Genomic DNA, 25,374 nt, shown 5'->3' on the forward strand with positions numbered 1-25,374 from the left:
CACCCTTATTTAAAGGCTCATTGGGACCAACTGCAGTACTTCCTGGAGACTGCAGTTGACCTGAGCAATGCCTGATCACCTTAGTGCGCCGTAACCAAGGGCAATGTTATCAAACAATGCCAACATCTACGGGGGTTAGGGGTTCTATATCTCTCACACAGGACAGTGTCAGAAATTCTACATTTAAAAAATGCTTAATTTCACGTGATGCATCAGTTTAGACTGAGTTTTCTTAATGGCACAACCCCTTTAAGTAATAAAGCTGGTGACACCTACAAAGTGTGGGGATTTTAAAGAGTTGTACTGTATATACCTGGAAATTATCACTCCCCTGCTTATGAGGAACTGATCAGGCAAGTAAAGGTTTTTATCAAGCTCCTCATATGCAAATATTAAAGACTAAAATAACCCTGATCATCAAAAAGAAAAACAAACAATGTGACACACTGCAGCAGGAACGGTTAATTCTTTTGTTTTACTGCTTCAACGCTGAAACAGAATAGAATTTGTTCAACAAAAACTACAGTTTCCAACATCATACAGTCTTACTGCTTGCCGATAGCACATTGTTGCCATGGCCAGCTGTTTACAGCCTCCTCTTTTCAGCACCGTTATACTTCGCTCAGATCCAAGTTACAGCTCAGATTATCTCTGCAAGAACAACAGGGCACAAACAAACATCCAACCTGATGACAAACACAACTGCCCAGAACTATATGGTGCAGACTGATGAACCTCAACCACATAACACAGATATGCTGATATACTGATGGGGACTGGAGCAGCTTCAGCTGGTTATTTTAAGAGAGGCTCCATGATTCACAATGAAGGCAGCATGGAGGGGTTCAATGAAGGTAGCACTGAAGGTGTGTAAGTGTCTGATGGGATCACACAGCTCATAAAAGGACAGATGGCCGGCCTCATAGTCTAAGAAGACTCCAAGTGTTGGACATGTTGGACGTGAAGCTAGTGATTTAATTACCCTGTTATGACACACTGAAAATTCTTCATTAATCATGGACAGACGCCAAGATTTAGTATTATTTCCTATACAAGACTGTTTTCCTCTCCTTGGTATACTGGGGTGGGATACACCAATGGAAAATGAGCCTATCAGGTTCCACTCCACCTGCCAGTAATGTCTTCCGGAGGAGAATCGATTTCTGCTTAAAACTTGAGCAAAAGTCGAAAACTCTCTTGGTACTCTCTTGTATTCCCTGAGATCATATGTTACCATTTTCAGATCTTCTGATAAACGTGTGTATCTTTCAGTAGTGTTCTCATCCAGCAACATGTCTGGAACGTTGAACCTAATCTCTGATGATAAATTAGAGATAATATCCTTTATAGAGTGGTGTAATGTCAGTGAGAGAAACTCATCCAGATCGTTAACCATCTCATTAAGGTCTTTTTCTTTTCCTGCTGCCATACTGTTATCACTATGGGCCACTCCTTGCCCTGATTCTTGGACAGTTCTTGGGTCAATCTCATTATCCTCCACTTTGGGATCAAACTCATAAGCATCAGAATCATCATCAGAAATGATCTCTGCATAGTCCCCCTCGGTGTCCTCACCATCACCACATCCTGTAATCTCGGGTTCTTGTAAGACTCGTATTGGGTCAGTGACATCACACATCTCCTCCAGGTGATGCATCTTCCTGGACATCTCGTCCTCCTCTATTTCCAGCTTCTTGATCAGATCAGTTATCTGGGACACAATCTTCTCCTCCTGCCTGGAGATCTCACTTAGCGCTTTCTTTTCGGCCATTTCCAGTTGCTCCTTAATGTCCATAAATAACTTACTGACATTCTCCCTCTTATCGAAAGCTTTTTTCTGAATATTTCCTTTTTCTTCATGCAGATTCTGAACTCTTGTCTGAACTTCTGCTTTTTGTGAGTTTATTTCCTCCAGATTTTTTTTCAGTCTCTTCCTCTTCTTCTCAGAAGCCTCATCTAGAAGTTCCATTTGGTGTCCCCTGTGCTCCCCAACCAGACAGCAAGACACACATAGACAAGTCGCATCTTGTGGGCAGTAATACTCCAGAACCTTCTTGTGGATGGGACATTTTTTGTTGCCAAAGGAACCTGTGGGCTCTGTTAGTATATGATCTGCCCTTTTGTTGTGGGCTGTCAGGTGATCGTCACATAGAGAGTTCTCACAGTGCAGACAGGACTTCACAGCCGGGACAGGACACTTTGTACAGTAAGTGCAGAAGATTCTGGTCTCCTCCATATCAGGCTGAGTAGATAAACACTCAACTACATTACCCAGCTTCCTTCTCTTCCCCAGTGGTGGACGTTCAGGATATTCTGCTCTGCAGTCAGGACAGGAATAAGCTCCAGACTCGTCCTGTGTATCCAGCACCTGAACAATACACGAGCGGCAGAAGTTGTGTCCACATCTCAGGGATACGGGATCTGTATAGAGGCTCAGGCAGATGGGACAGATCTGCTCGTCACTCACGTCTTCAGAAACCATCCTGGAATTAATGAAAGTAGAAATGTGTTACCTTCTGTATTGCCGGGTAATAGGTGGTCACTGCATCAACACAAGATAACTGTAATGGACGGTCACCCTATGAAGGTCAACCATGCTCCAAGTATGAGACTTACTTCAGAACATTTGCAGCCTTAAAACCCAGAGCTGCAAAATCAGAGCTCATCCTTTACTATAGAAATGAAAAATGGAGCCTAATTGGTGGCTTCTCTGTTACAGGTGTCATACATGAGGGTCACTGATGTGCTTAGTGTAAACTCACTTTATCCTGTGGTCACTCAATGTCCTCTTTGCCATCTTCTCTCCAGCAGCCGCACACCTCTGCCCGCTCCTTTCTGATCACTGATGATCTGTCACATAGAAGATAATAACTCATTCACTAATAACTCAACAGCAACTGCACCCTGCCTGTCACCTGCTCCTTCACTGCACCCAGTCCAACACCTTCTCCATCACTGCACACAGCCCGTCACCTGCTCCATCACTGCACATAGCCCATCACCTGCTCCATCACTGCACACAGCCCATCACCTGCTCCATCACTGCACACAGCCTGTCACCTGCTCCATCACTGCACACAGCCCGTCACCTGCTCCATCACTGCACACAGCCCGTCACCTGCTCCATCACTGCACACAGCCCGTCACCTGCACCATCACTGCACACAGCCCGTCACCTGCTACATCACTGCACCCAGCCCGTCAGCTGCTCTATCACTGCACCCAGACCGTCACCTACTACATCACTGCACACAGCCCGTCACCTGCTCCATCACTGCACACAGCCCAACACCTGCTCCATCACTGCACACAGCCCATCACCTGCTCCATCACAGCACACAGCCCGTCACCTGCTCCATCACTGCACACAGCCCGTCACCTGCTCCATCACTGCACACAGCCCATCACCTACTCCATCACTGCACACAGCCCGTCACCTGCTCCATCACTGCACACAGCCCGTCACCTGCTCCATCACTGCACACAGCCCGTCACCTGCTCCATCACTGCACACAGCCCGTCACCTGCTCCATCACTGCACACAGCCCGTCACCTGCTCCATCACTGTACACAGCCCGTCACCTGCTCCATCACTGCACACAGCCAGTCACCTGCTCCATCACTGCACACAGCCCGTCACCTGCTCCATCACTGCACACAGCCCGTCACCTGCTCCATCACTGCACACAGCCCGTCACCTGCACCATCACAGCACACAGCCCGTCACCTGCTCCATCACTGCACACAGCCCGTCACCTGCTACATCACTGCACCCAGCCCGTCACCTGCTCCATCACTGCACCCAGCCCGTCACCTGCTCCATCACTGCACCCAGCCCGTCACCTGCTCCATCACTGCACACAGCCCGTTACCTGCTCTATCTTTATCTTTACTCTGAAGGTCAGTAAGATAATTTGCAATTGATTTAGTTATTTTATGTTTTACAACTTTAAAAAATTACACGATGCTGACAGCTTTTACTTTATTTTTTTTTGTTTTATTTTACCTACGATGTTGAACTATGTTGAACCTAAACTGGTCTAAGCCTTCTAAGATCTAAGAAATAAAAATAACAATTATGAAATTATACCAACACAAAGTATTAGTATTGTTAAAGTGAATTAAAAGGGTACACCGGGCTGGGGGTATTTTTTGCCTATGGCCGGGGAGGAGGTGGGTGAGGGCAATGACGTCCCCTTACCTCCCCGGTTTCAGCGCCGTGTCCCGGATCACGCCCCTCCAGTCCGTGCTGCCCAGCCACTTCCTGGTCTCTGCAGGGGCTTGAGACATGACGTTTCAAGTTTGCTCATCCAGTCAAAGGCAGAGGTGGGATCCTGCCCCTGCCACTGACTGGCTGAGTAGACTTCAAACATCACGTCACAAGACCGCGTCAGAGACCAGGAAGCGGCCGAGCAGCGTGGACCAGAGTGGCACGATCCAGGACACAGCGCTGGAACCGGCGAGGTAAGGGGACGTCATTGCCCTCATCTACCTCCTTCCAGGCCATAGGCAAAAAAAAGCCCCCCCAGCCCGGAGTCCTGCTTTAATACCGAATTCTGTCTTTGGGGAGAAAAATCATCTGTTATTCTCCAGCAGTGGTGTCAATGATTAATGAGGCGTCGCCTAGATCGTTCGTGCCCTAGGGCTGCAATGCTAACCACTGGTTTCTAGGAATCCCCCAGGCTGGATGTAGGGATCCTAGATGGCACAGGCACAATGACGCAGCTGGGCTTCTCGCCCCAGGATAGCTTGTCATTGCGCATGCATCCTCTTCTTACTAAGCGTTTGGGAGCTGTCAATTGTGAGGCGCAAGCATAGTGAGAGGTACTCCATCATCATCATCTTCTCCTCTTCAGCTGGGTTCTTCTTCTAGGCTAGTGTGTCATTACGCAATGCGGAGTCTTCTTTCTGCCTGTTGGGGAGCCCGTTGGTCATTCGTGAGGCAAAATAACGGTGAGAGGTACTTACACAATGCTTGCGCTTCAGTCTCTTCTTCGCCATTGCAACCATTGGTATTTATTGCAGCATCCGCCCCTTCCATTTTTTCCGACCAGATCTGCGAGGAGGAGGATGGTGCAATAAATACCAATGGTATTTAAAAAAACACACCTGAGAAGGATGTAAGGGAGTACTCTGGAGAAAGTTTCTTTCAGATCAACTGGTTTTAGAAATATATATATAGATTTGCAATTTACTTCTATTTAAAAATCTCCAGTCTTCCGGTACTTATCAGCTGCTGTATGTCCTGCAAGAAATGGTGTATTTTTTCTAGTCTCACACACTCTCTGCTGCCACCTCTGTCCATGTCAGGGGCTGTCCAGAGCAGTAGAGGTTTTCTATGGGAATTTGCTACTGCTCTGGACAGTACCTGAACAGAGGTGGCAGCAGAGAGCACTGTGTCAGACTGGAAAGAATACACCACTTCCTGCAGGACATACAGCAGCTGATAAGTACTGAAAGGCTGGAGATTTTATAATAGAAGTAAATTACAACTTTCTGACATCAATTGATTTGAAAAAAAATTTTTGCTGGTGTACCCCTTTCAGTTTATCTAACGATCGGTAACAGTGGTTTGGGGAGTGATTCAGTGGGTACAGATTAGCTTTAAACATGGGTGTTTTCTTAACCCCTAGACGTACCTGTAAACCCTGGCGTCGCTAGGGGAGTTCAGAGGGGGGCCGCGCTAGGCTCTACAGTTGACACCCTAGCTTGTCCATGTTCCTAGCTGATATTGGTGACACATTTACTTAAAGCGTAACTGTCATTTCAGGGTCATTTTTTTGAAAACATTAAATATCAATAGTACAAGCGATTTTAAGAAACTCTGTAATAGGTTTTATGTACTAAAAGAGTTTCCTTCTGTAGTGAAAAAGCAATCTCCCAGCTTCCCCCCTCACTGCAGAAGAAGCAGGATTTCTCTGTCCATTATGTGGCTATGGAGAGGGGAGGGGCTGTTAGGAGTGATTGAGCACGGAGCAGTCCTGCACAGCACAACACCCTGCAATCTTCTCTCAGTAAGTTCATAGATAAGCACTAATCTTTCTGACCCCTGAATCCAGCGTTTTAGGTGCCCAGAGAGTCTACAAACAGCTGACCTTCATGTCGCCTCTTCCTGCTCCCTCATCTCCCTCGGCCCCTCCCCCCTTCATAGGCTTACAATGGAGAGAGCAGAGCCCGTCTTCACTGGCTTCTCTGTAATGAAGAAGTGTTTGCCTGATAATGCACAGATAAGAAGTCAGGGGGGGGGCAGGGAGATTGCTTCTTGAGTACAGAAGGAGGCTTTTTTGGCTGATAAAACCTATTACAGAGTTTCTTAAAATCGCTTATACTACTGATTTCTGCAATAAAAAAAAACATGACAGTTACACTTTAATTGTTAGGTTGCACTTTATACGTTTGGTCATCTTGCATAGGATTTTTTGTGTATTTCTCATAGGATTTTTTATTCATTATTATTTCTTTATCAGCATTCATTGGAACAGGGTACTTGATATATTCTTATAGGGTGTCATTATGGATGACACTACACCTTGTGTCTCCATAGTTAGTCTTTTTAAGTGGTTTTAATTTTGGGACTGTTTTCGTGTAATCTTTTTGTACCTGTTGAAATAAAGTACTTTTATATTTAAATGTATTTTTGATATTTGGTGTGCTATTTATTAGATGGCATAGCTTTTTCTTTGTTTTTGTTTTATTCTGTGGTTTTATATGTCAGTTATAGCACCCTATTTAGCATTTATATTTTGGGCTGTGCATGTCCTTTATGTTCTTTCTACACAATTTACCGTGCGAGATCAGGAATGCAATAATTTAATAGTTCGGGCAATAACAGACATGTTTATTTATATGTATAAAATAGGGGAAGGAGGGTGATTAAAACTTTTATTAGGGGAGGGTATTTTTTTAAATTAATAATTTTATTTTATTTTACATATACAGAAATTTGAAGTCCCCCCTCATATAGATCAGTGCAGTATACATTATACAGCACTGATCCACGAGATCCTGTGAGGATAGGGTTATGACTGGTGACAATGTGTCCCCATTCATTTAGGTTGCGGTGTCACACAATCAAGGAAGACATGGTGGTTTCTGGTAACAAGACATTCACACATTCCATGTTCGCTGCAAAGATTTAAACTGGTTCCCCACTCCCAGTATGACTTTGTTACATCATGCCATGCAGAGAAGCACTCCAGGACAGTAAGTAGGGATTGCGGCGGTTCAGAACAGGGTTGAAGCGTGACCCCTCCCTCAACCACCCCACCTGCAGCAGGACGTATACTTATGTTCTTCTGCAGAAAGGGGTTAAAGCAGGAGCTGCACTGACATCCCTAACGTGTTATATATGTATAGATAGATAGCCCTTGCTGCATGATAATCTAGCTGTGTAACAGGCTCAGATCAGCAGATTGGCGCTCATTTACTGAAGGGTTCAGGACGTCTAATAAGGTCCTAGGTTGCATTCACACGTTCCGTGTTCGTTCCATGAATCACGGATGGGGAATGCCTTTCCAGGACTGTTTCCCCGCACAGCATGAGGTAGCAATGTCATACTGGGAGTGAGGAAGAAGTTTGAATCTTCGCTGCTCTGTAAAGACAGTGCTGCGCAGCGAAGATGGAATGTTTAATGTAATTTTAGGCTGGGGATTACACAGTAATTTCTAGTATTGTGCCCAGAAACCACCACATTTTGTTTGCATGATTGTGTGGCACCACGACCTATCTAAATGGATGGGGACACATGGTGACCAGTCATAACCCTATGCTCACAGGAGACCCCATTCACTTACATGATACACAACCACAGCAGAGCCACAGTGGTATATAGCAGCAGTGCCAGATACTGCTGTGTAGCCCAGCCATGTAGGATAGATACACCACCTCATCATACACACCAGCTGGATTCCTCCTCATACATGTCCTCAGCAAACACTCTGCTTACCAGACTCACTCTGTAACATGACAAAGCATCTATTACCAGAACTAGGATAACTTAATAGATGACTGACTGCACTCATACACTCTCCTCAGGGGAGTAACACACGGAGCTCAGTCACTGTCCCCTCACACCTCAGCTCACAGCCGCCATTGCTGATGTTACCTCACTGCGCGGGAACTGCAGCTGCCTCCTCACTAGAACGTTCCTGTCACCTCAGAGTGTGGGCGGGTCACATGATTGTATGATTGATTACATAAAGAACTAATCAGCAGCAGAGATCACCTCGACCATCGCACTGAAGCTCCGCCCCTGAAGTTGCAGTGAGCGCGCCAGCCGTCATGTCTCCTCTGGCCCCGCCCCCTCCTCAGCCTCCGCGGCACGTGACTGCGCTGTGGCGGGAAGACGCTGTGTGTGAGGTGACGTGTAACATGGAGATCAGTGCTGAGGGAGGGGAGGACCGGCCGGTGGCAGAGGGGAATATATAGAAGCTGAGTGTCTGGTCATGGCCCTGTTTGGCGCACACACTGTAATTAGCGTGCAGCACGGTGTGCCTATGGTAAGTATAATGGGTCAGTCAGCTTCAGGGGGTTATGCTGAGAAACTGACCCATTATACTTACCATATTTCCAGTTGTCCATGGCGTCTCTCCTCCTCTGGCCCTGTGCACTCTGCTGGTTAGTTAGCCCCGCGGTGGGCGCCGGGGGGCGGGGCTTACCGAGATGGAGGCGGGGCTTATTACCGGGTCATACCCTGACTGTTGGCAACTATGTGTAGACTCTGATGCCCCCTCTAATGATAAGATAACTGATGCCCCCTCTAATGATAAGATAACTGATGCCCCCTCTAATGATAAGATGACTCTGATGCCCCCACTGATAATGAGATGACTCTGATGCCCCCTCTAATGATAAGATAACTCTGATGCCCCCTTTGATAATGATGAGATGACTCTGATGCCCCCTCTGATAATGAGATGACTCTGATGCCCCCACTGATAATGAGATGACTCTGATGCCCCCTCCGATAATGAGCTGACTCTGATGCCCCCTCTAATGATAAGATAACTCTGATGCCCCCTCTAATAAGATAACTCTGATGCCCCCTCTAATAAGATAACTCTGATGCCCCCTCTAATGATAAGATAACTCTGATGTCCCCTTTGATAATGATGAGATGACTCTGATGCCCCCTCTGATAATGAGATGACTCTGATGCCCCCTCTGATAATGAGATGACTCTGATGCCCCTTCTAATGATAAGATAACTCTGATGCCCCCTCTAATGATAAGATAACTCTGATGCCCCCTCTAATGATGAGATGACTCTGATGCCCCCACTGATAATGAGATGACTCTGATGCCCCCACTGATAATGATGAGATAACTCTGATGCCCCCTCTGATAATGAGATGACTCTGATGCCCCCTCTGATAATGAGATGACTGATGCCCCCTCTAATGATGAGATAACTCTGATGCCCCCCTGATAATGAGATGACTCTGATGCCCCATCTGATAATGAGATGACTCTGATTCCCTCTCTGATAATGAGATGACTGATGCCCCCTCTAATGATGAGATAACTCTGATGCCCCCCTGATAATGAGATGACTCTGATGCCCCATTTGATAATGATGAGATGACTCTGATGCCCCTCTGATAATGAGATGACTCTGATGCCCCCTCTGATAATGAGATGACTCTGATGCCCCCCTGATAATGAGATGACTGATGCCCCCTCTAATGATGAGATGACCGATGCCCCCCCTAATAATGAGATGACTGATGCCCCCTCTAATGATGAGATGACTGATGCCCCCTCTAATGATGAGATGACCGATGCCCCCCCTAATAATGAGATGACTGATGCCCCCTCTAATGATGAGATGACTGATGCCCCCTCTGATAATGAGATGACTCTGATGCCCCCCTGATAATGAGATGACTGATGCCCCCTCTAATGATGAGATGACTCTGATGCCCCCCTGATAATGAGATGACTGATGCCCCCCCTAATGATGAGATGACTCTGATGCCCCCTCTGATAATGAGATGACTCTGATGCCCCCACTGATAATGAGATGACTCTGATGCCCCCTCTGATAATGAGATGACTCTGATGCCCCCCCCCCCCCGATCTGCAGATTGATACAATCGCACATACAGGATCTGCTGCAGATTGATGCATTTAGTTACATTGATATCTGCAGCAGATCCTGTATGTGAGATACATCCTTATTATAGGTCTTATTCACTCATCAGTTACCCTGTTACAAATTCAGTAAGGCTGCAGTCTCATGTTCGTTGTTCCGCACAGAACACGGACCTGGAATGCCTGTAACCAGCCCCCCCCCCCCCCCCCCGCCCGGGCAACATCTGTGATAAGATGCCGTGAGCGGGGGAACTGTACAGATATGTTCCGCGCTGTAATACATCAGCCATGCGTCATTACAGCACGGCGCATATCTGTACAGTTCCCCCGCTCCCAGCATCTTATCACAGATGTTGCCCAGGTGGGGGGAGTCCGTTAGAGGCATTTCAAGTCCGTGTTCTGTGCGGAACACGGAACATGTGAATGCAGTCTAACTGTCTGCATTTGTACGGACTCACTGTCAAATAGGTGACATGGCTGCACAATGGTTTAATCATTTTTTTGTGGCACGGATCATGTTTCCAAAACAGTTACAGAAGTGTATGGGCTCATACAAAGCAATCGGTCTGTATGTGTGACATGATGTGTGAAAGAGGCCATAATGTCACAATATTCATCTGAATATAATAATTTTTAGGATCCAACTTGCACCACATGATAGAATAATCTGTAAGTTTGGGTCTATTACAGGGGCGTAGCTAATGTCCCTTGGGCCCTGGTGCAAGAGTTCAACTTGGGCCCCCCCCCCCTCCCTTGACCAAGCTATGCGATAGATAGATAGATAGATAGATAGATAGATAGATAGATAGATAATAGATAGATAGATAGATAGATAGATAGATAAAGACTGATATTACCAATAATACCAGTATATAGGATGGAAATATAATCACCATACATATTACCGCCATGCTGTTACTGACCAAATCCTGTATACTGAGACCAATATTACCAAGGCGCAAATATTACCGCCACACCACAACCACTACCATCACCACCATATTGTTACTGACCAAATCCAGTATACTGAGACCAATACTGACTAATACCACCACATACTACCACCACTGCTGCTACTGACTAACACCACCACATACTGACTAATACCACCGCTGGTACTGAATAACATCCACTGTACACAGATCACTATCACCTCATCCAGAAGAGGCAGACCCAGCTCTACACAGGTTCTGTACACCATATACATTACAGTGCACTTACATCAGGTGACTCACAGGGGACGTCTTCTTTGATCAGAGTTCTTCCCTTTTCATCATCTTCTCCATCTGGGCCATTATGAGAACTTCTTCGAGCCACGAATCCACATAATCTGCCAGACAGAGATATTAGGCTCCTCACTCTGTCACCATCCTCATCTCTATACAAACTGCACATCTGTATTGGCCCCTTTACACCCTCAGTTAGTGGGTAGGCTGACTCTGTTACCCCCCCCCCCCTTAAAGTATATGTCCCCCTCTGTGTAGAGATGGCCCCTTGTTCAGTCTTCCATATATATGGCCCCCATGTGCATCTACTTGACAGCCCCTCTCAGTGTAGTCCCCCCTTTTAGATGGTCCCCTCTGTGTTGTCCCCCTTATCTTTTCCCCCATATAGATGCCTTCCTTATGTTTCCCCCCCTTGTAGATGCCCCCACTGTGTTGTCTTCCTATACTTTCCCCCTCATGTATATGCCCCCACTGTGTTGTCTTCTTATACATTCCCCCCTATGTTGCCCCCCATGTATATGCCCCCACTGTGTTGTCTTTTTATACATACCCCCCTATGTTGTCTTCTTATACATCCCCCCATGTATATGCCCCCACTGTGTTGTCTTCTTATACATACCCCCCATGTATATGCCCCCACTGTGTTGTCTTCTTATACATACCCCCCATGTATATGCCCCCACTGTGTTGTCTTCTTATACATCCCCCCATGTATATGCCCCCACTGTGTTGTCTTCTTATACATCCCCCCCCATGTTACCCCCCCATGTATATGCCCCCACTATGTTGCCCCCCATGCATATGCCCCCACTGTGTTGTCTTCGTATACATCCCCCCCATGTAGATGCTCCCACCATGTTGCCCCCATGTATATGCCCCCACTGTGTTGCCCCCACTGTATATGCCCCCTTGTCAAGTAGATAAAAACAAAAGGGGGGGGGGGGGGGAAACAACAACAACAACTCACCTTTAACCTCGTTCCCCCGTTGCAACTCCCTTCTCATCTGCGGTGTTGGACGGCCCCCGGCTGACGCTGGCTCCCTCCTTTCATCCCCTGTGCCCGCCGCTCCGCACTCCCGAACTCCCGGCCGATGCTCCACTACCTGGCGGTGTCCCCGGGATTCCCCTGCAGCACACGCATCAGGGAGCTGTGTATGCCGGGGCTGTTACTTCCGGGTCAGGGAGCGCTCCCTGACCCGGAAGTAAAAGCCCCCGCGCACACTGACCTTCCTGGTGCATGTGCTGCAGGGGAATCCCGGGGACACCGCCAGGTAGTGGAGCATCGGCCGGGAGTTCGGGAGTGCGGAGCGGCGGGCACAGGGGATGAAAGGAGGGAGCCAGCGTCAGCCGGGGGCCGTCCTGGAGAGCGGAGCGGCGGGTGCAGAGGATACAGGGAGAGGGGCCGCGGGCCCCTCTCCGTGGCGGGCCGGGTCGCAGCAGCGACCGCTGCGACCACGGTCGCTACGCCACTGGTCTATTATACAGTAAGGGTACAAACACACACACAGCAGATACGCAGCAGATTTGATACTGTGTTCAGTTATTTAGATCTAATCTGCTGCGTATGTGCTACGTATCGCAGCAGTAAATACGCATCGTATATGGCGTGTGTGTTTGTACCCTAAGGCTACGTTCACATCAGCGTTTGACCATCTGGCACCATTCCGTCTACCTTTTCCGTTTTGGAGTAAGCAAAACGGAAACTGTCGGATCCATTAAAATCCTAATAGATTCCAATGATAGTTTAGTGTGCTCCGTTTGATGGATCCATCAGTACCATTCTGGGGGACAAGTGACACCCTGATCATTTTTTATTTAATTTTTTATGAGGTGGTACGAATTAAAAACACAATTTAGCAGCTGTTTTTCATCATTTTTTGTACGCCGTTTGCTATACGTTGATATCCATTTCATATAGCTTTTGTTTTAGTTTATGGCATTTATACTATAAACACTGTTTGTGTCTTGTATATTGTAAGAAATAGGGATGGTCCGAACCCGCCGAGGTTCGCCTGAACCCGAACGCTCGGCATCGGATTACCGCTGTCTGCCCGCTCTGTGCAGCGGGCGGATACAGCGGGAGGACCGCCTGGAAAACTGGGATACAGCCTATGGCTATGGCTGTATCCCAGTTTTACAGGCGTTCCTCCCGCTGGATCTGCCGGCTGCACGGAGCGGGCAGACAGCGGGAATCATTGCGGATGGTTCGGGTTCGTACGAACTCCGTTCGGACCATCCCTAGTAAGAACAGTAATATTTACATTTTTTTTGCTAATGGCGTTACGTGAGGGCTTTTTTTTTGCAGCATAAGCGCAACCTTTTAGTGGTACACCTTTTGGGTACATGTGACGTGTTGATAGCTTTTTCTATATTTTTTAGGGGGTGGGATTAACAAAAAAAAGTCATTTTGATTAGTTTTCTTAGTGAATAAAGCTTAAAGGGGTTATCCAGCGCTACAAAAACATGGCCACTTTCCCCCTACTGTTGTCTCCAGTTTAGGTGGGGTTTTGAAATTCAGTTCCATTGAAGTAAATGGAGCTTAATTGCAAACCACACCTGAACTGGAGACAACAGTAGGGGGAAAAGTGGCCATCTTTTTGTAGCGCTGGATAACCCCTGTAATTACAAACCACAACTGAACTAGAGACGAGTGGTGCTGTCTCTGGAAGAAAGTGGCCATGTTTTTGTAGCGCTGGATAATCCCTTTAATTCCCTTTTAGCGCTAGCATGGGCCTAGCCTGTAGAACCCAGCAGCGTACATTCATTGCTGCTTAGCGCCGTGGATATATACCCACAATAGTAAGTAGGAGCTATATTGTATTGTATTTCTTAAACTAAATTTTATTTTTTTATATTATACCATTTTTTCTCCTAATTGATCTGTTGTACTATTTCAAATAAAATTGCATTTTATCCTAATTTGTAGCCTTCTTTGAAGACGTATCCGAGCCCAATTGATAAAACTTAGAAAAACACCCCTCTGGTAATGAGATGATTTTAATGCCCCCTTCTAATGAACAGATTACACTAATGCTTACTCTGAGGAGATGACACTACTGTCCCTCCTCTGGCAGTAAGATGACTCTGATGCCCCTCCTCTGATAATGAGATGCATTGGCACATTCACCTGAAAACTGTAAGTATACACTTACAGACTGCAACCTTTGCCCCGACGCAGACATGGTGGGCACCTGTACCTCTTCTGGGCTGTGTACACTGTGTCTTGGACAGAGACCATGGGGTTAACCTTTTTAGAAGAGCAGAACACCTGTCAGAATGATGGGTGTTTTGACCTCTTCAACAATCCCCCCTTCTGGCTCTATCTTCAGCTGCAGTGCAGCCTCTAGTGGTCATCTGATGGTAACTAGATGCTGCACCGCAGCTGAAGGTATAGCCAGGAGCTGGGAGGGACAAGTGTAATTGTTGATAAACTATGGGGGAAATTTATCAAGTTGATGTAAAGTAGAATTGTCTCAGTTGCTCCCGGCAACCAACAGATTCCACCTTTTATTCCTAACAGATTCTTTGAAAAATGAAAGGTGGAATCGATTGGTTGCTAGGGGCAACTAAGACAATGCTACTTTACATCAGCTTGATAAATCTCCCCCTATGTTCTCACATTGCATATTTTACTTTCTGGTCACTCTTCCCAGCTGCGCTAGCCACCATGGCTGGCATATTTGGTGCGAATTGCAAGCGGGACTAGCACAGCAAGTAAGAACTGCCTTCATTTACTAAATTTTAGTTTGTTTTTCAGATACCTATATCCTGAAGACTGTCACATTCTTTGAACTGCATCAATGACCAGTATTGTTTTCCTTAAAGGGGCAGTGCGGCGGTAAAGAATTATTCACAGACTAACACACATTACAAAGTTATACAACTTTGTAATGTATGTTATGTCTGTGAATGGCCCCCTTCCCCGTGTCCCACCACCCCCACCCGTGTACTCGGAAGTGTGGTGCGCTATACTCACCTGTCACGTGCCGACACCAGTCTCCGATCTTCAGCGAGTGACGTCTTCTTCGGGCGGCCGGCGAACAGCTCCGACTGTCCTGAATGCCGGCCGCCCTCTGCAGCGTCATCCGATGCTCAGCCGCGATTGGCTGAGCATAACTGTGCTCATCCAATCGCGGCTGAGCAGCTGATGACGCGGCCGCGTCATCAGCCGCTCAGCTGCGATTGGTTGAGCATAACTGCTCAGCCAATCGCGGCTGAGCACAGTTGTGACGCGGCAGAGGGGGGACGGGCGGCAGCGACTCGGCCGTCCGTCCGAAGATGACGTTCGGCACAAGATGGCGGACGGCCCTTGACACGGATCAGGTAATGTATAATGCACCAACACTTCCGGGTCCACGGGTGGGGGTGGTGGGAAGGGGGCTATTCACAGACATAACATACAATACAAAGTTGTATAACTTTGTAACGTGTGTTATTCTGTGAATAATTTCTGAGCGCCGCACTACCCCTTTAATAAAATGGTCACAGAGGGGTGTCGGAGTGTTCTTATTTCAATAACAAAAAAAGATCACTGTTGTCTTATTTTTTTTACACTTTTTACAGGCAGATTCTGCCGTCTGCCAAAGAATGCAGCTACAATGTCGGCACTCCGTCACGTGGTGCCCGTGGATGCAATCGTAATATATCAACAAGGATTCCCGGCACTTCACCACAGCTTTAACTTGCAAAAGTGCGTTTATTTACAAGACATGGTGCACACATACAATCAGGCAAGACGCGTTTCGGCAAAATCGCCTTTAGTTGAGGCAGTTGATAAAGGCGATTTTGCCGAAACGCGTCTTGCCTGATTGTATGTGTGCACCATGTCTTGTAAATAAACGCACTTTTGCAAGTTAAAGCTGTGGTGAAGTGCCGGGAATCCTTGTTGATATATTATGTCTGCCAAAGAATGGACACGGCGGAATCTGCCTTAGCATAGAATGGAGCCTATGGGACGGGTGGAGAAGGAAGCGGGAGCGAGTGGCGGAATCTGCTGGACGTTATCCGAGCAGATTCCTTAGTGTGCCAATACTTTAGAAATGAAAGCCTTCTGATGGGCAGCATCCATTACTAAGCTAGAGCCTATAAAACAGCTATAACTAAATGGTGCTCTGGTTCTGAGGTGGTAGCAGGCTTATATTATTAGGCTTGGAGGAGCCAAAATAAATGGCCTTTCCTATCCTGGTACTATTATGGTACAACTGTTTTTTTTTTACCTTGCTGGCCTTGAACCAGAAAAAAGGGCTGTCCATGATTACTGTTAAATATTAAAAGAAAAAAAAGCATTTAGGACTCCCTGGGTGGTTCACAGGGGGCAGTATGACCTTACCATATCATCACACCAGCAGGGGGCAGTGTGTCCTCCATGAGGCTCCATACTCCAATCCAACAGATTTCAAACAGAATCTAGATTAATTGCTACAGATTATAAATGAGTACCCATATGTAATCACTGCTCACGCCTCCCAACATCTTGTTCAGAATGACCCAGATGGCATACTCTAGTAACAGAACGTCGATCAGACAGCTCTGAGGTACACAGAAAGCCTTCATCTACCCTGGAAAATTATGGGCACCACTGCAGTCACACTATAGGGGCACTGCTCCTATAGAGTGAATAACACACTTAAATGCCACAATCTCAATCCATTGAAAAAAAAATAAGTAATTTACAAATCTCCATAACTTTATGAAACTTGATTTGCAAAAGTTTTTTTTCCCTCTGGAGTATCCCTTTTAAGTGTAACATAGCAGCAAATCTAGCAGTTAACAATCTTTCACTAAGAGGAACTCTAAGGGCCCTATTCCACCGGACGATTATCGTTCAGATTATTGTTAAATCGTTCGAATCTAAACGATAATTGTTCGGTTGAAATGCAGTTAACGATTAACGACCGAACGAGAAATCGTTGATCGCTTTATAAGACCTGGACCTATTTTTATCGTTGCTCATTCGTAAATCATTCGCATTGAATAAGACATCGTTTTGTCGTTCGCAATAGATACGAACGCAATAGCGAAGAAAAAACGAAAAGTAACGATTATCGTTCCATGGAAATGAGTGAACGTTTTCAGGTCTTTCGCAATAGCGGTCGTTTGAGATCGTTAATGATCATGCAAACGATAATTGTCCGGTGGAATAGGGCCCTTAGACCACACCAGTAATCATTTAAATATCTTCCCGAGACGGAAATGCATGTTGAGCTTTGTAGCAATCTGACATTTATATCTGGATGCATATATTTTTTTTGTCAGCGAGTGTACATAGTGGTTAGGGTGGGAGTAATTAATTGTGACAAAAAATTTAAACCAAATATTGCCTTGGTAACTGCAGGTCAGTTTTTTTCGGATTGTTTTCTTTCACGCACAGACAGCATCTAACAGAGCAAGAAAGATAGTGTGGCAGAAGTTTATGGGAAGACGTTTGTAGGATTATTTTTTCCTTTAACTTCCAATGTGTAGTGAGACAGGCTTTCTATAGCAAACCCTGAGAGGTAATCCCTAAGGAACGGTCCCCGGACACAAGCAGCTATGCAGAATGCCAAAGTCAGCACCAGAATTCTCAACAGTGGCTACAGGCATTTGATTGACTCGGTGACTCCTCTCTTGCCCCTCGGTATAGAGACTGAAGTTTTCCTGCTGAGAAAGTAGGTGCACTATTGCTGACCTACTGGCTAGGTGTGACACAATTGACTTTTAGTTGGCACAGCTGCCATGCTGTCCTCCAGTGCAGGGTCTGGCAGTGATGAGGACGAGGTGTCTGAAGTGCGAGGGCTGCTGGGAAAGGGTCCGATCTGGTGCCGGCCCCTCTTGTCCTATTTTAGCACATGGATGCTGGGGAAACTTCACTGGGACCTGGCTGTGGTAAAGGAAGCCAGAGGCTCCTCAGGCTGTGTGTGCCACCAATGCTGTGTACTGTATATGATGTGTATATAGGAGTAGGGTACTGCATATGTTGTTTATATAAAAGGGGGGTACTGTTATATGCAGTCTATTAGAAGAAGCATCCCAGCTTTATTACAATTAACCAAATAAAAAGAAATGGGTGTGGCTCGCAAAAAGGTTTGCAGTTTATAAAAGGGGTGTGGTATACTAAACGAAATCAAGGTTACTTGTTCAATTAATTGTCATGTTTATTTAGGCCATAATCGCCCAGCCCTAATAGTGGTGATACCCGTATCTCCTTTAGCACCCCTCATCTTCCATCAGTGCCAGTTCACATCTCCCTTTTTCATTGGTGTCTTCATTGTAGTTAATGGCATTTTCTTCTGCGGGATTGAGGGGCGTCTCTACTTATTCTCTCAGGACAAATAAATAAAACAAAAAGCGACTTAATGGGTAGGGATGAGCGATTTTACGGTAATAGCAAAGCACTTCGCTAGTCTTGGCATTTGGCTTGTCAGCCAGCTGCCTATGAAATCAGTGCCGCTCCAATCGCTAATTGTTCACTTTAACACATTTGTTCAATAATCAATCGATTTTTACTTAGATGAACACAAGGAGATACAATGATTACAAAACTTTTTTGTAATAGTATCAATTAAACAGGCGGTAATATCCTCAACAGAAAAACTACAACTTCCATCATTACACAGGCTTGCGGTTATCTCAACGTTGCGTCCATGGCCAACTTTTGCTCCTCCTCATTAATCCTCTGAATAGCAAAGGTGAAGCTCCACTACACAGCTCTAGCACTAGATAATCACTGTAGGAACTGTACAGAACAGACAAATAAATCCAACATGGCCACAAACAGAACTTCCCGTGGAATGGCTGCTGAAGTCTTATGAGCTATAACCAACTAATATTATATAAAGATGTCTCAGTAGAGTGATGTGGACTTCATTGTCCGTAGCTTGTTATTGCTACAGAGGCTTCGTCCTCCACATAGAACATAACATGGAGGGGTTCAGTGAAGGAGGCGGTGAAGGTGTGTAAGTGTCTGATGGGGTCACACAGCTCATAGAAGGACAGACGCCCGGCCTCATAGTCTAAGAAGACGCCAAGCGTTGGACATGTTGGCTTTGTATGTAGACTTTCTATTACAGAGTTATGTGACACCAGGTATCCTGTATGCTCCATAATCAGACACCAAGATTTATCATTATCCCCACTACCAGACTGCTGTCCTTCCTTCTCTATACTGGCATAGGACATTCCAACATCACATCTTCCCATCTGGTTCCACTCTACCTCCAAGTAGTGTCTTCCTGAGGCAAGGACACATCTGCTTAATACCTGAGGGTAACTCAGGAACCTTCCTAGTGATTTTGGCTTGTCCAATTTTCTTTCCAAATCTGTTGCTCTTTTCAGATCTTCCGACAGCTCCACATATTCACTAGCAGTGTCCTCATCCAGAAAGATGTCTGGAACCTGGAACCCGAGCTCCGATGTTACATTGTTGACATTGCTGATGATATCCCTCATAGATCGGTGTAAGGTCAATGAGATCACAACCTCATCCAGGTCATCAGCAATCTCATCCAGATCATCAGCAGCCTCATCCAAATCCTCATCAGTCTCATCCAAATCATCGTCTGCCTCGTCCAAATCATCACTGTTTTCGTGAGCTTCTTCTGCTGCCATATTCTCATTACTACTGGCCGTTCCTTGGGATTTTTGTAGGACAGGTTCTGGGTCAGTCTTGTTATTATGCACTTTGGTGTCAGATATGTAAGCATCAGAATCTTCCTCAGACTTAATCTTTCCACCATCTCCCCCTGTGTTCTCACCATCTCCATATACTGTAATGTCTGGTTCCTGTAAGACTCTTATTGGGTCAGTGACCTGACACATCTCCTCCAGGTGACGCATCTTCCTGGACAGCTCGTCCTCCTCTATTTCCAGCTTCTTGATCAGATCAGATATCTGGGACACAATCTCCTGCTCCTGCCTGGAGATCTCGCTCAGCGCTTTCTTTTCAGCCATTTCCAGTTGTTCCTTAATGTCCATAAATAACTTACTGACGTTCTTCCTCTTATCGGAGGCTTTCTTCTGAATATTTGATTTCCCTTCATGAAGATTCTGAACTCTTGTCTTAACATCTGCTTTTTGTGAGTTTATTTCCTCCATATCTTTCCTCAGTCTCTTCTTCTTCTCCTCAGAAGCCTCATCTAGAAGTTCCACCTGGTGTCCCCTGTGCTTCCCAACCAGACAGCAAGACACACATAGACAAGCTGCATCCTGAGGGCAGTAAAACTCCAGAACCTTCTTGTGGATGGGACATTTTTTGTTGCCAAAGGAGTCAGTAGGTTCTGTTAATATATGATCTGCCGTCTTGTTGTGGGCTGTCAGGTGGTCGTCACATAGAGAGTTCTCACAGTGCAGACAGGACTTCACAGCCGGGACAGGAGACTTTGTACAGTAAGTGCAGAAGATTCTGGCCTCCTCCATATCAGGCTGAGTAGATAAGAAACACTCCACAATGTTATCCAGTTTCCTTCTCTTTTCCAGTGGTGGACGCTCGGGATATTCTGCTCTGCAGTCAGGACAGGAGTAACCTCCAGACCCGTCTTGTGTATCCAGCACTTGAACAATACACGAGCGGCAGAAGTTGTGTCCACATCTCAGGGATACGGGATCTGTATAGAGGCTCAGGCAGATGGAGCAGTCCAGCTCTTCCCTCAGCTCAGCAGACGCCATTCTGCAATAAATGAAAGTAGAAATGTGTTATCTTCTGGACACCACAATAATAAGAAACAATAGCATGTGTGGTCGCTGCATAAACACCAGACAAGTGCAATGGACGGTAACACTATAAAAGCACAATTATGCTCTAAGTAGCTGTGTCCTTGTCACTAAGACCAGCCAATCAGAGTGCAGCTTTTACTAAGAGAATGAAACATGGAGGGTGACTGGTGGCTTCTGAGACAAGTGTCATACATGAGGGTCACTAATGCACTTATTGTGAACTCACCTTATCCTGTGGTCACTCAGCATCCTCTCCGTCATCTTCTCTTCAGCAGCCACACACCTCTACCCGCTCCACGCTTCTTTCTGATTACAGATGATCTATCAAATGAAAGATTACAACCAATCAACTTTCAATTTATTAGAGAAAAAAAACATAATTTCAGGGCCTTATGACCCCCCCCCCCTTTCACATACCAGTATAATACTGTCTAAAATTATGGATCCAAAATTTTTGACAGGGTAAAACTGCTTCTGCAAAGGACCTGGGGGTATTGGTGGACAGTAAACTCAACTTTAGTGATCAGTGCCAGGCAGCAGCTGCCAAGGCTAATAAAATAATGGGATGCATCACAAGAGGCCGAGATGCTAAAGATGAGAACATAGTTTTGCCTCTTTATAAATCACTAGTCAGACCACACATGGTATATACTGTATACAGCACCGGGCACCGGTATATAAGAAGGACACAGCTGAACTGGAGCAGGTGCAGAGGAGGGCGACAAAGGTCATTAAGGGAATGGGTGGATTACAGGACCAGGACAGGTTATCACGCTTGGGGTTATTTACGCTAGAAAAAAGACGTCTTAGGGGCGATCTGATCACAATGTACAAATATATGAATGGACAGTACAGAGATCTTTGTAGTGATCTTTTTACTCCTAGGTCTGTAACCATGACAAGGGGGCATCCTCTACGTCTAGAGGAAAGAAGATTTTATCATCAGCATCGACGCAGGTTCTTTACTGTACCAGCGGTAAGACTGTGGAACTCTCTGCCACATGATGTTGTCATGGCTGATTCATTATATAAGCACAAGGGAGGCCTGGATGCTTTTCTCGATAAATATAATATAAATTATGGACATTAGATTTCATGTAATAGGACGCTGATCCAGGGATTATTCTGATCACCATTGGAGTTGGGAAGGAATTTTCCTCCCTGTGATGGAGCAATTGTCATCTGCCTCATAACTGCTTTTGCCTTCCTCTGGTTCAACAATAGATTTTCTGTAGGTTGAACTTGATGGACTCTTGTCTTTTTTCAACCTTATTAATTATGTTACCCCTTTAAGGCCAGGGCCATCATAATAGTAGGGTAGAACTGAAGGCTAAAACTAGCTTGAAGTTGTAGTTTGGCAAGAACTAGGGGGCCGCGGGTTGGGGAACAGTAATTTAGGTGCTGTGGTTCCTACTGACCATGACATTTATAGGTTACACTTGTGGGATCAGAATTAAAGGGGTACTCCAGCAAGGGGGGGGGGCACTTTTTTTGTTGGGAACGGGGAGTAGGTGGCTGAGAGAAAAGAAATCCACTCACCTCCCCGGTTCCAGCGGCGGGTCCCACATGGCGGCGCTCCGGTGCCCGGCCGCTTCTGGGTGTCTGACGCGGGCCCAAGACTTGACGTCTCAAGTCCACTCAGCCACTCAGTGAAGGAGGCGGGATCCGTTTCAAGTCCGCTCAGATCCCGCCTCTGTCACTGAGTGGACATGAGACGTATCATCTCGGGCCCACGTCAGACACCCGGAAGCGGCCGGGCACCGGAGCGCCGTGATGAGGGACCCGCCGCTGGAACCAGTGAGATGAGTGGACGTCTTTTCCCTCGGCCACCTCCTCCCCGGTCCCAGCAAAAAAGTGCCCCCACCCCCGCTGAAGTACCCCTTTAAGGACCCCAATACATACATGGGTTGAGTATCAGCTAAATAGGCTAATATTGCCATGTAATGTGACCAATGAACAGCTGACAAGCAACCTGCTGAAAGACGGCTGCCTGTAACCCGCACATCTCCCTGTGTAATACCGGAGGAGAGGACCCCACACACAATCCAGCAAATCAGCACCAAAATTAACCAAGAAAAATCTGCCACAAATTCACTTCAAAATCTGCTGGAATTAGTGTGACGCTTATGTGGAAAATGTCACCATACCCAAAAAGCAAAAAAAAAGGAAAAAAATCTACCTTACTCAATTAACTGCCCACCCCTGGTGTACAAGCGACAAATAATACCGCCACATCCTAACTACACATCATCACCGCACAATGATATATTAGTACCATGTACCACCGCCACATGTGACTAGATAACACCACCAAGCTACACCATGAGCACTATACTGTCACCCAATAATACCGCCACATCCTGACTACGCAACATCACCGCACAATGATGGAATTATATGGTTATTTAAAGTGACTGTACCACCAAGCCCAGGCTGAAGCACTGGAGGCGGCCGACCCACCCCCAGTGGGAAGAAACCCCAGCCCCTCCATGACGTGACTCCATTAGAATCAATGGAACCCTATCATAGAGGGGCAGGGGTTTCCTCCCACTAAGGGGGGGTCAGCCCGCCTCCAGTGCTTCAGCCTGGGCCTGGTGGTACAGTCACTTTAATAATACCACCACATCCTGACTACATATCACCACACAATGATGGAATCATATTGTTTTACTTAATAATACTGCCACATCCTGACCACATATCACCACACAATGATGGAATTATATAGTTTATAATACCGCCACATCCTGACCACATATCAACGCACAATGATGGAATTATATAGTTTATAATACCGCCACATCCTGACCACATATCACCGCACAATGATGGAATTATATAGTTTATAATACCGCCACATCCTGACCACATATCACCGCACAATGATGGAATTATATAGTTTATAATACCGCCACATCCTGACCACATATCACCACACAATGATGGAATTATATAGTTTATAATACCGCCACATCCTGACCACATATCACCGCACAATGATGGAATTATATAGTTTATAATACCGCCACATCCTGACCACATATCACCGCACAATCATGGAATTATATAGTTTATAATACCGCCACATCCTGACCACATATCACCGCACAATGATGGAATTATATAGTTTATAATACCGCCACATCCTGACCACATATCACCGCACAATGATGGAATTATATAGTTTATAATACCGCCACATCCTGACCACATATCACCACACAATGATGGAATCATATTGCTACTTAATAACACTCTCGCATATGACTAGATAACACCACCATGCTACTCCATGAGTACTATACGGTCACCCAATAATACCGCCACATGCTGACCCCCATATCCTCATTATACAATAAGGGAATCTCATATTGTAACTAAATCACACCGCCACATCATCACCAATGTATCACTATTAAATAAACCCACACTACAATGACCCATTTACCCCATTCAGCAGTAGAGAGCAGCTCTATACACGCTCTGTATGGTGTACAGGTAATTACAGTGCAGTTACATCCAGTGACTACAGGGGGCCAATTCTGATTAAGGTCTTTTTCCTTTGCCTAGTTTATCTGGCCTGGACCGCCATGGCAGCTTCTCCCGACCATCTTAGTCCCTTCACTTCTATATATACTATAATACCGCTCCTCCTGTGGCCCCCATCAAGTACCAGAATTCAAGGGGTTATCCAGGATAAGCGAAAACATGGCCACTTTCTCCCAGAGACAGCACCACGCTTGTCCTCAGTTTGTCAGTGGTATTGCAACCTATTTTAATTGAAGTAAATGGGGCAAATCTGTGATACCTGATAGAACCTGAGGATAGGGTGGCGCTGTGTTTTGAATAAAGCAGCTATGTATTTAACCCTTTACACACCCCTCACTCACTCACTGCTGCTCCCCCGCCGCCGTCTCCTTCAGCCGCAGCACGGGCTCAAAACTCCCGCCGCCGTGGTATGAATACTGACTCCGCCCCCTCCCGCGAACAACCCCGCCCACCTGCACGAGGACGCCGAGAAAGGGTGGAGCCTCCCGATGGTCATGTGAGTGCTCACAGCCGAAACCAGGCTGCGTCACGTGATACTACGCGCTAGTACAAACTTTGCCCTGCTCAGTCACATGACTCTGCCCTGGCTTTCGTAGAGCGTGATGACGTCATGTGAAGACCCGCCCCCCCCTCTTTCTCGCTAGGACTCTCGGTCATATGATTAAGATGCGGTCACATGACTCGGGAGCCGCAAAATGGCGACAGCTCCAGAATAAGTGAAGATCGGAGCCGGTGAGTTCTTTGTGTTATTTACCTGGTACAGCAGAATCCTGACCTCACCGTATAATTACATAGGCAGGCAAAGCTGCCAGGGCAT

The 25,374-nt window shown here is 46.2% G+C and overlaps 2 protein-coding genes across 3 annotated transcripts in view; one reads left to right on the forward strand and one right to left on the reverse strand.

Annotated features, from left to right (window-relative positions):
- Window positions 1–542: 542 nt before the first annotated feature.
- LOC138801863 (uncharacterized) lies at window positions 543–24,975 on the reverse strand. The gene is made up of 7 exons (XM_069984963.1): window positions 24,899–24,975; window positions 21,235–21,329; window positions 19,175–20,961; window positions 16,535–16,575; window positions 4,011–4,056; window positions 2,763–2,841; window positions 543–2,483 (listed from the first exon to the last, which is right to left on the reverse strand). Exons 2-7 carry the CDS (start codon window positions 21,267–21,269, stop codon window positions 788–790), a joined length of 3,684 nt encoding a protein of 1,227 aa, XP_069841064.1. The 5' UTR covers window positions 21,270–21,329; window positions 24,899–24,975; the 3' UTR covers window positions 543–787.
- The window catches only part of SPNS1 (SPNS lysolipid transporter 1, lysophospholipid), a 28,199-nt gene continuing 11,164 nt past the window's right edge, over window positions 8,340–25,374 (forward strand). The window contains exon 1 of one of the 2 annotated variants that reach the window (XM_069984437.1): window positions 8,340–8,358. The gene's annotated coding sequence lies outside the window, so the exon portion shown is untranslated. Of the gene's footprint in view, window positions 8,359–25,170; window positions 25,290–25,374 lie in introns of those variants that run through there. The other variant, XM_069984436.1, reaches the window with a different exon arrangement.

This window comes from Dendropsophus ebraccatus, chromosome 9 (assembly GCF_027789765.1).
Source record: "Dendropsophus ebraccatus isolate aDenEbr1 chromosome 9, aDenEbr1.pat, whole genome shotgun sequence".
Taxonomy (NCBI): domain Eukaryota; kingdom Metazoa; phylum Chordata; class Amphibia; order Anura; family Hylidae; genus Dendropsophus; species Dendropsophus ebraccatus.

What these genes read in the sequence shown, in the direction of transcription:
- LOC138801863 (XM_069984963.1), bottom strand. Translation starts at nt 21,269, where the DNA reads ATGACGGAGAGGATGCTGAGTGACCACAGGATAAG. An exon ending in GTTCAACATAGTTCAACATC is followed by an intron (nt 2,842 to 4,010) that starts GTAGGTAAAATA and finishes CAGATCATCAGT; the next exon opens with GATCAGAAAGGAGCGGGCAG. An exon ending in TTGAGTGACCACAGGATAAA is followed by an intron (nt 2,484 to 2,762) that starts GTGAGTTTACAC and finishes CATTAATTCCAG; the next exon opens with GATGGTTTCTGAAGACGTGA.